Below are 10913 nucleotides of genomic sequence, written 5' to 3'. Positions count from 1 at the left end.
GACTATTTCGTGGATCTTTCCTTCCTTTAATTCGGCAAGGAACAGATCCCACGACATCTCCGGGAGATTTACTATCTCCTCGGCAGATTTAAAGACTTGCCGGAGCACCTCAACTGAGGATGCCTCCGCAATTTCGTCTTTGACGGCCTCGAACACCTCGTTCGAAGGCCCGTCCTCTTCATTAGAGACTGATCCAAAGGTCACTCGTTTAGACGTGCCTTTGATCGTCCTAATCTGTCGGGTACTCGTTTTTCGAGTTACCACGACCCTTTTCTGGGAAGCGGGTGCCGTTGCACTCCTGGCTAACGCACCCCTTCCAACCGCACCAGGCTCTTGGCACTGTGCCGGTTTATGCGACGCATGACTTCTTGTCAGCTCGCCGTCTACTGCCACAGGCTCTCGGCTCTGTGCAGGACATTCGGACGCATGACTACTTGTCATCGTCCTATTCACTACCTCAGTCTCCACGAGCTGGGTAGGAATTGGTGACGTTTGACATCCCGTCAACGCACCCTCAACTGTGTTCGACACGACATCAGTTGCATAGGCCTCTCGCAGGAGCACATCCTTTCCGGTGTCCTGCGTAGAGTTCGCAACTGTGCGTGTACGCCAGTCTATCCATGGTTGGTACTTTGCCAACCATGGCATGCCTAGGATGAGGTCATACGGACTCTCCATTCCTAGCACTGTGAACTTCTCTTTACAAGAGAAGTCACTAAAGCTGAAGGCGAGTTCTACCTGAACTCCCTCAGACTTAACGAGCGCGCCGTTCGCTAAACGAACGGTCGCCTCTTCTCGCTTGACATCCTGGCAAAGCGACTCAAACATCGCTGGTCTCTATTTTAGAGCGGCGAGTTTCACGAAATTTTGTGATGCACCCGAATCCACTAGGACGGTCATCACCTGGTCATAGCCTCTTACATGAGCGCTTTAGACCAGCAGGGTTGAGGTACGAAATTTCGAGACCTCAGGGACTATGCTACCCACTTGTTCCACAACTGTGAACTTAGGGGTAGCTTCAGAGTCCGCGTCAGCAGGACATCCCGCCCCTACTGCGCTCCATCATTTCGCGACCCCTCCGTGTTCGATGCAGAACTCACGCGTCTCGCACGCTGGTTCTTGCCATCGTTCTTTGGGTAGTGAGTCCTCTTACTGGTCATCTTCGCCCCAGCAGGGACCCTGGCATAGCAGCGAGCCATCATATTGCCGCGCTTGCCGCATTTAAAACAGACTACGTCTGCATTGCCCAACTCCATAGGAGTGGCATCTGTCCTCTCGGCCGACGGCTTATACCAAGCTGTCGCCGAGGCACTGTTGTAGGATTGCTCTCAACCAAGGCAATTTGGATTGCCTTTTCCATCGTGGACGGCATATTTCTGAAAAGGGCCTCTCGCGATGGGCCATACCGTAGTCCGTTCATAACGTGAGCACCTTAATGTGCTTCGGAATCGGACCTACGGTTATGGACCTACGGTTATGGACCTACGGTTATGGACGTCGACCGCGAGCGCATCTCTTGCACATACGCTTGCGGAGATCGCTTCGCCTGTCGCGTTTAAAAGAAGCGCGCCTGAAGCAACACTTCGTTGTTCGACGGCTGGTACATGGCGCGAATCTTTTCCTTAAAGATCGCCCATGTAGGGAACGCTTTTCTGTCCGCCATAAGCGCCGAGTAAGCCCACTCTGAGGCCTTACCGCGCAGATGCGACATGGCGTACGACACCATCCGGCTGTCGTCCTCGATGAGCTGGGCGACACCGCATAGCTCCACGGCTAAAAGCCAATGGACAATCGTCTGCGCCGTAGTTCCATCGAACTTGGGCGGGTCCATCCGAATGGTCTCGGTTGATGCGGCCGGGCAGAGAGCATCTCAACAGTCCTGTTGAGAGCCTCGCTCCGAGCCTGCTCATGCCTCAGCTCATCCTGAGTCGGAGTGACGGACTCCGCCGCAGCATGGCCCTGTGCCTCGGACGCGGCCCTCCGCTGTCCGAGCACGAATGCCTCAAAATGCTCCAACTGAGCAACATATTGCTCAGGAGGACTACCCAGGAGTCTGGCCAGGGCTTGTTCACCAAGTCCCTGCGCCATAAGCCCTGCCACCTCCCGATGATGTTCAGAGAAGTGAAGAAAATGAGCCCAATCAATATTGAGGCTGATCCTCACGTACACACGCAGAGATGCGGGTCGTGGGAAGGATTTCAAGTGCTAACAAGTGTAGGCGGGCACGTCGTAATACGGCCACGCTCTACTTAGACACACACTCTACTACAGCGAGGAAGCGGTTTAACAAGCTTCTCTTGCGTGCAGTGAGGAAGTTGTGGTATGCGCGTCAGCGACCTCACCCAACGCACTAAGTGCTTTGATTAAGTGTCGTCACGGAAGCGGTAATCCGGCTTCTCGTGCGCACTTACCAAGTAGGAAGTAGTTTTCAGACTAATTTATATTTAATCGTTTTAAATATAAAAACCTAATTTTAATAATCAAAATTTCATATCTATAGATATCACCTAATATGTTTTGCGAGCGAATCTATCTTGAAACCTGCGTAACGGATGACGCTAGGCGTCATCCCTCTTAATGTGAATGCACCCATGTGCATCACATACACAAGGGTTGGTCACAAATGTGCACCACACCCGAGTGCTTGGTCTAATTATTATAATTTAGTAATTGACCATCCCGTTAAGTACACCAAGTGTGCTTAAACGGGACTGTGTAATATTAGGGCAACTTTAGCCCGTTACATTCGGCCAGTAGCAATAATCATGTCATACTTGGCATGGGAAAGACCATACGGCCGCGCCTGATTAATACGGGGCAGTAATCGCCGCCAGCAGCATATTGATATTCTATCCATATGCGAGGAGCTTTGGAGTCTCCACACGACGACGAGCGGGATCAGCTTCGGCGTGGTCTCGGCGAAGATGTTCTTGCCGACCGAGCACGTCAGCCATCTTTGGACGTGTGTCCAAATGCTGTTCCGCACAAGAAAGTAGGTTTTCGGCAGCGATGGCTGAAGGCTGCGGATCCACCGGAGCGATAGCGGAAGTATTCTCGCCCTCAGAAGAGAAAGCTGACGATTCCGCCATAATCGCATCCGTTACGACTTCCGTAGGGATGCCTGGAGTGCGGACATAGGCGAGGCAGATTGCTCTGGAATCGGCGACGGAGATGAACCAACAGCAGTAGGCTGGGGACCTTTTCCCCGAGCCATGGCGCCATACCGTCTTGATCGATCTTGTTGTGCAATAAGTCGGCACTAAACATCCAACTGTGTGTGACACTTTAAAATCGCAGGACAACTCGGATTAATTATCTAATGTCTTTCAGCTTTAGCTTCGAATTTGATGGCAAACTTCCTCAAGAAGCTGTATCAACAGCTGTGTCTGATGCTATTAAGCCCTTGCGTCAAGGCGAGCGCTTTGAGTGCTCACCCTTCTCCTCCAATGCTTCTTTTACCACTGTGGAAATTGATAAAATGACGTTTGAGATTGTAAATACGACAGACTCCGACTTTTTAAAACGTACGGGCGCCATTTCTTCCATTTTGACGACGTCTGACGTACGAAAGGGCGTGTACGAAGGTGGATTTAAGCTTTGGGAGTGTGCGCTTGACCTCGTCAGGTTTTTAGAGAAACAATTGCGTCAGAAAGCAATCAAGATTCCGCTCACGGTGCTGGAGCTCGGGTGCGGTCACGGATTGCCAGGCATTTACGCGCTTCAGCGAGGCGCCGAACGTGTCGTGTTTAGTGACTATAATAAAGAGGTGCTGGAGCTCACGACATGTCCCAATGTGTTTAAAAACGCCCAGGAGATATATTCAAAAGCTGCGTTTTATGCGGGATCATGGTCCAGCATGTCCCAGTACATGGACCACGTCGAGCACCAAACGGAGGAGCAAATGCAGTTTGACCTAATTTTGACCGCTGAGACGATCTACACGGAAGCCGTGGCTGTGGAATTGTACCAGGTGAGTCCTTATATTTTATTTTGAATGCGTCTCTCGTTCTCGAAAAATCTAATTGAGAGGCTAAAACAGACAATCAAGAAGCACATGCGTCCCACTCGAGACGCTCGCGCACTAGTGGCCGCTAAAAAATATTACTTTGGCACAAATGGCAGCGTACAGCACTTTGTGAGCCTCGTGAAGGCCGATGGGGTGCTTCAAGCCGAAACGGTGTGGGAAGAGCGCAACGGCCGGTCGAATATTCGCGAGATTGTGCAGCTCACGTATATTTTCTAGCTTTGTGACAATCGATTGTTGACCAAAAGACTGGGACGATTAATCGAGATTAAATTCATAAATGCATACACAGGAATATTCATCGAATGCAATGAGCAAAATCTTGTAAAAATTGCTGTGCTATCCTTGTCTGAAAAATGTGTGTCGATCGATTAGTGAACTGATACGAGAGTGTTGCGAAAAGCTTGACAAGAGCGGAATGCTCGCGTTCTTAGAACGACGAATCACATCCCGCAAGAATTCTTGTCTTTCTGATTTGTGCTTCCTGCAAGCAAAGGTAACAACAGCAAGCGTAAAGCCGTTAATGCAGTTTAACTATCATTGAAACATACTGTGTGACGGCCTACAAAACTCCTGTCTGCTATAACATTGCAAGCAGCAGAAAAAACGCATCCTCAATTATTCATCTATTCTGTAGCTTCAGAGATTCTTTGGTTTACGTGCGATGTGATTGTCCATCAATCTTTCCCACTTGTTGATAGATTTTAAATACTTCTCACGAGCGGTGGCTTTCTCCACCATTTGAATGCATATAAGCAATTTATCAGCGCACACGCGAGAGGTTACGTCCTTGAGTGGATTCCATTCGCTTGATTGGTATGACATAATGTCCCCATAATTTTTAACGACCTGATTCAATTGTTTTAACGAGAAATTACCACTCTTGAATTGCTCTGCTTGAGTCAGTACGTCAACGAGCCGATTGCGCATATTTTTGGAGGTCTTTGCTGATGTGGAATGACTCAGGTCCGTCGAGACCTTTCGTTTTCTTGTACTAATTAATCGAAGCAGCCCAGTGGCGAGCCTGTTAAGATTCCACATAAGTAAAGAAGTAAGTCATCGGCAAGGTATCGATTGCGCTCCACTTGTCAAACTTACTTTTGCGAATCATTTTGCATATGGGGATCGTCCATCTTGTTGCTGTATGTGACAAAATGGTGCGCAAACTTTTTATAACCATTCATTATTTTATCCTGAGAGGAAAAGTCACATATCCAATTTTTAATCTTCTCGACAGCATGGCGCACATGGACGTGTTGTGTGCAATTTAAATCATTTGCCATGACTTTTTGCAGCACTTCCAGCGCTTTCATAATGCTTTTCGGTTTTTCTTTCTTTGGCTTCTTTTTCATCGTAGTAACTAAGTCTTGAAATGCCTTAAGTTGGCTTTTTAATGATTCAACTGTCTCTGTTGCTAATGCTGTATCAGAATCCTTGTCGACTATGCTTGAATGACTCCTTTCGAGAGTTTTTAATTGTGTTTTTGCACTAGACAGCAGCAAATATTAGCAAGTTTTTATGTAGCAAAACAGTGGACGTCGTACCGATGTAAACAAGTCCTGAGCACTTTGGTATCGGGACATGCATCGGACAATGCAGCAATCAAAGCCCGTACTTCCTTTGCGTACTGAGGCATAACCTCGAGCTTCTGAAGGATAGCCACAACCGCATCAAGGGCACGAACAGCGATATCTGTGGCTGAAGTATCGTTTGAGTGTGTATCGCGAACTAACTGGTGATCTATGACTCGCTTGAGATCAGTAAGACTTTTTTCCCACTTGTTCTTCGTTTCATGAGATATTCTCTCATTAATTGTTGGTATTGTTGAAAGTGTACGAAGCGCCCCGTGAGCAAGTGACCCCTTGCTATCATTCTTTTTGTCACGTGGTGTGGCCATTTTGCTCTCATGTGGCTGCTCTGCCACGCGCTTCTGCTTCTTTAAATTGCCGTCTTTGCTGCTTTTACTGGATGATACTGAGTCCTTCCATGAAGCTTTAGCGTCGACGTCCATCTTCACGTGCCGCTTTCTCTTTTCATTTTGTTTCTCGTCGTTCCCGTCGACAGTTTTCATTCCATTTGCCACGTAATCTATTTGGCATTGTAATTCATGCTGCAATTGTATGAGACTGTCCATTAATTCAATAAGCGATTCGCTGCGGCTAACAGATGCTTTGCCCTGCTCCAGTTGATTCACGGCATCTCGTACTTCCTCAACTTTAGCAAATGTTGCAGCAACAGTGCGTACGGAATTTGCTAGGTTAGTGAATTCCTCTTGCAACACCGCATTTGAGGTACGGTCAAGCTCTGAGGGATCGACAAGCCACAGGATGCGCTCGTACAGCGCAATGGTGTCCACTGAAGCCATGCATCAATGAGTGGACGTTTTATCATGTGAGGATACCGGTTTACATAAACCGGTATCCTCACATGATAAAACGTCCAGTTATTTGACGACGGTACGTGCTCACGTAAGAAGTATGCAATACAAGCAATATTATTTTTTAGGAACATCTTGTGGAATCTCAATTGATAACCACCTTTTCTTGAATCAGCCACAACTCGGGTATGGTTAACATTTGTGACCAATTCTTGTGTATGTAATGCACATAGGCGTATTATCATTAGGAGGGATGACGCCTAGCGTCATCCGTGATGACGGCTAGCGTCATTCGTAACGCGAGGTATCTATGACGATACGTTCGCAATACATATTAGTGTTATCTACAGAGATGGCATTTTGATTAGTAAAAAAGGTGTTCATATTTAATGCGATTAAATATTAATCAGTCTGAAAACAACTTTCCACATAGTAAGTGCGCACGAGGAGCCGGATTACCGCACCTATAACGGGGCACTACGACTTGTACTGCTTCAGAACAAGTCCACTTCGCACTGCTTCAGTCGCGAGTGATGCCTTACGTTATTTCACGTTCACTAGTACGTGCAGAGGAAGACTTCCCTTCAAGACAACTACCTGAAAGAGGGTTAAATGGAAACTGTATTAGCATAACTAAGTTTCTTTTCTTTCTATCTGTTAATGCTATTATTAACTAATACTAAAAATGCAATTTAATTTTTATCTGTCTCTCTCTTTGTTTACGTTTACAGCTGATTAGTCTGCGGATAAATAGATATAACGGCTTATACCTATTCATGAATAAGATTTCCGAGCATTACTACATAATGTAATATTCCCCAATATCATCTACCTATTCGATAAAATATAAATTAACAACCTTAAGTGTTAATTTCATGTAACGATACACCCCGTTACATCACCCCACCCTTAAACGACAATCACTCTGACTGCCATTGGAAAGAGTGGTCACTATGTGACCACTTAATTAAAAAAAAAGATGTTGATTGGTCAGAACCATCATTTTAAATTCTGTCGCATGAAGAATAAATCCATGCGGGGTGCTGGTAGTGCGTCGCCTTCGGCTGTGGTTCATGCAGCCGCGAGTGACGCACTAATGTCTCTTGCGGCAGACGTTCCGTCTGCCGTAGTATCTTCTTCTCGCGCAACACTAGATGTTGCGGGTGCACTGGTGATTCACCACGTGAACGCAACCCCTCTTTGGAGGTCGACTACGAGTCGGCCGAAATGGTCGACTACGAGTCGGCCGAAATGGCCGACTCCGGGAGAATAGAACAGTCGCCTAATAGACGTCAGGCGGCTGACTATGAGCCTTTGAAAGAGAGGGCTCATTCTGATTGACGAGTTAATCGTCTGTTTGGTTCCGACGATGAGTATGATTCCTCATCGCCCCTTCCGTCTCCCGTACGGTCACCTGCACCTGTTTCTGTGCAAGGTGATGACGATGGCATAAGTCATCGTAATAAAAGTTCTTGTCGTAGCCCTGCTTCAGTGAATACCACTCAGGGGAGTGAAGACAATAAAATGTATCGTCTCGCCCCTGAAAAGAAGCCGTGGCTTTTGCCCAAAAGGCTAATCAATAGCTTGTCTGGAGAGACTACTTCTCACAATAAATATCCCTTATTTATTGCGACAACGCTACATGGCCTTGAATTCAGCGCGAAGAACTTTCGCGCTGAGGAAGATTTTTAACTCGATGCTTTTCTTAAGCATCAATGGTTTAGTGGCAACAATAAGCGAGATAAGGTCTCGCTTATGCAAGCATGGAGCGCGTTCATTCGCAATGTCAAAGATATTGGACGCGAAGCTTGGCTTAAAAGACTAAACACGAATCGCGTTAAGTTTGACAAACGAATTCTAACCGGTGCAAATATAAATTGAATCGGCTGTCACGTGAGGCTGAGCTTCCATACCTCACGTGGGGTGATCCCTGTCCGTGTTGTGTTGACAACACGAAGAGAGTAAAGGGGATGTCTATTACATTTCTTCGCATTGTGGAAGGGCTCGCATCCCTATTAAGATGCGGGATGCGATGGACGTTTTGCAATCGATTTACATGCGCCAGGGGGGGCGTGTTTTCCAGTGGACCTACTGAACCATCGGATGGGTCTCGTCATACTGACGGACGAGGTTCACAACGTCAGCAACCAGCTGGGAACGAGGCTCCCAGCTATCATATGAAGGTGGATAACCGCGCCAGCGAACAAGATAACTCGTTCGCTGCCCCTTCCCATCACGGTGGTTTTGGATACGTTCCACAAGGAAACGTTGACCACCGTGGGAATCCACCAATGGCTGTGGCTCAGGAGAAAATAGATCTGTCCCATGTGTCGGATCTAGAGTCGAAAATCGACAAACATGATCACTTCCTCCATGATTTGAAGGAGATCCTTTTTCACGAGCGCGGTAAACGTCGCTCGTTGGAGCAGACGGTGCAGGCTCACATACTCGAACGGTTGGAAGACCGTTCGAATAGTGCGTACTCTATGTTAGAATACGAACGGAATTATCACGCTCTTCGTGATGAGCTGTCTTCCGCTCATCGCAGTTTCGAGGATACTCGGAACCGGCATGAGAACCTCCAGATTCAACATGAGAATCTGGTTCGCGATCACAAGAATCTTTTAGGGACTCTTGAAAAGGGTGGTCACCTCGGAAGTAGCCGCGTACTGATGGTACGGGCGGAGCCGACCAACATAAAACGTACGATGCGTTCGCATCCTACGTGGCAATTTAATTGTGTACGCATCGCCTCTGCGACGCAGTACACGGAAAAGCCCAATGAACGTGGGTAGTAGTTTACTGCTACCCACATGAGTGATTACACGCTTAGGTAGGTTTACCGTAGAGAGTAGCACTAGATCGTTAGTTTTGAATGAATGAACATTTGCTTTTTCATGTTTGTCTGCATTCCGTTTCTGACGGTCCACTGCGTTTGTAATGGAATCCTGAACGAAACGGATTGTCGATTCTCGAGTTAGCAGAAATTCTTCTGCTGACTCATTTGTTTTGTCTTTTTCAGTACGCTTTGTGCGCACTGCCATGAGATTTTTCTCATCTTCGATGTCGATATCTTCGACATCGACATCACTCGCGTCGTTGTTAACTTCGACGCGGGATGAACATGAGCCAGAAGTAGTTTTGCTCGTGCGAACCCCCCCCCTAAACAAGAGGATCCCTCTAATTGGGTGGGTATGCGTGCATGGCGTAAGCCATTCTCGAAGAGCAGTGTATGCGTTGTAGACGCATGCACCGGATTGTTGATGACGAAATCGACTATCGGTAAAAACTCGCTCCGATTTGGATGCAATTGAGCGTAACCTCGAAGTATCGCTTCGAGGACGCTATTGACGCGTTCGGTCTAACCATCTGTTTCTGGATGATCAGAAGCTGAGATAGTCAGCCGTGTTCCGAGATATCGGAACACGGATTGCCAGAACTCCGCCGTGAGCCGTGGATCTCTATCCGAGACCAGCTTGCGGGGTAATCCGTGGAGTTTGAATATCGTGTCAATAAAGACATGGGATCAGCCCGCAGCCGTGATCGACTCTGGTACTGCAGCAAGATATACCATCTTGCTGAATCTGTCTACAAAAACAAGGATACCATTGTTTTTGCGATCGTCTTCGGGAAATCCGAAGACGAAGTCCATAGATACGGACTGCCAGCATTCTGCCGGGAGTGTTAGAGGTTGGAGAGGTGCACAGGATACAGGGCTAGGCTTCACCGTTGACATACCTCGTAAGCACTAATGTACTTGCGCACGAACTAATACTGACGGGGCCAGTAAAAGTCGCGACTTACTGTGTGATAAGTTTTCTCACGTCCACGATGCCCACTTCTTGGTACATCGTGACTCTCATACATGATGCGCAAGCGCAAATCATTGTGAGTTGGGACTACGACACGTGGAGGGTCGCCGGCAACGGCTGTGTAATACAATGTGTATCGATCGGATGACGATCGATAAAAAGCCGGTAAATCTTTAAAAGAGTTATCGGATAGATTCATTGGATGTATCATTAAACATAGAAGGTCTATATCTTCTGTGTAGGCTTCCTTTATGTCATCAACCAAGATTGATGACGGAACACTCGAAGTGAGTGTTGCAACAGTGGGATTATTTTCACTGTTGGAATGAGCAGCCGGCTCGAAATCGGGTCGGCGTGATAACGCATCAGCGACGACACTAAGACGTCCGGGTTTATATTCTACGGAGAAATTATACTCCGCGAAGAAGGATAGCCACCTCGCCATTCTTTGCGAGAGGTGTGGGCTATTGACGGCCGTGCGTAATGACGCATGGTCCGTATATACGATGAACTGCCTATCTCCGAGGGCTAGACCCTTAACTTAGCCAGTGCAACTTTCATGGCAAGGAGTTCCTTGTCATGCACTGGGTAATTGCGTTCAGCTGGTTGCAGCTGACGCGATTGGTAACAGACGACGCGCTCCGCGCCGTCTGTATCGTATTGCACTAACGCACAGCTGATTGCGAAATCGCTGGCGTCA

General features: G+C 47.5%; 2 protein-coding genes across 2 annotated transcripts; one reads left to right on the top strand and one right to left on the bottom strand.

The window, feature by feature from the left end:
- Nucleotides 1–2930: 2930 nt before the first annotated feature.
- CCR75_006910 (uncharacterized protein) lies at nt 2931–6389 on the bottom strand (the record flags this gene model as incomplete). Its single annotated transcript, XM_067964975.1, has 3 exons — nt 2931–5048; nt 5123–5512; nt 5569–6389. 3 exons carry the CDS (start codon nt 6387–6389, stop codon nt 4664–4666), a joined length of 1596 nt encoding a protein of 531 aa, XP_067821900.1. The 3' UTR covers nt 2931–4663.
- CCR75_006911 (uncharacterized protein) lies at nt 3320–4243 on the top strand (the record flags this gene model as incomplete). The annotated part of the gene is made up of 2 exons (XM_067964976.1): nt 3320–3970; nt 4040–4243. The coding sequence occupies 2 exons, from the start codon at nt 3320–3322 to the stop codon at nt 4241–4243; spliced, it is 855 nt and encodes a 284-aa protein (XP_067821899.1).
- Nucleotides 6390–10913: the final 4524 nt, after the last annotated feature.

Source organism: Bremia lactucae, linkage group LG2 (assembly GCF_004359215.1).
Source record: "Bremia lactucae strain SF5 linkage group LG2, whole genome shotgun sequence".
Classification (NCBI taxonomy): Eukaryota; Oomycota; class Peronosporomycetes; order Peronosporales; family Peronosporaceae; genus Bremia; species Bremia lactucae.
Note: the sequence above shows the minus strand (reverse complement) of the source record. Positions and strands in the feature narration are given on the sequence as shown.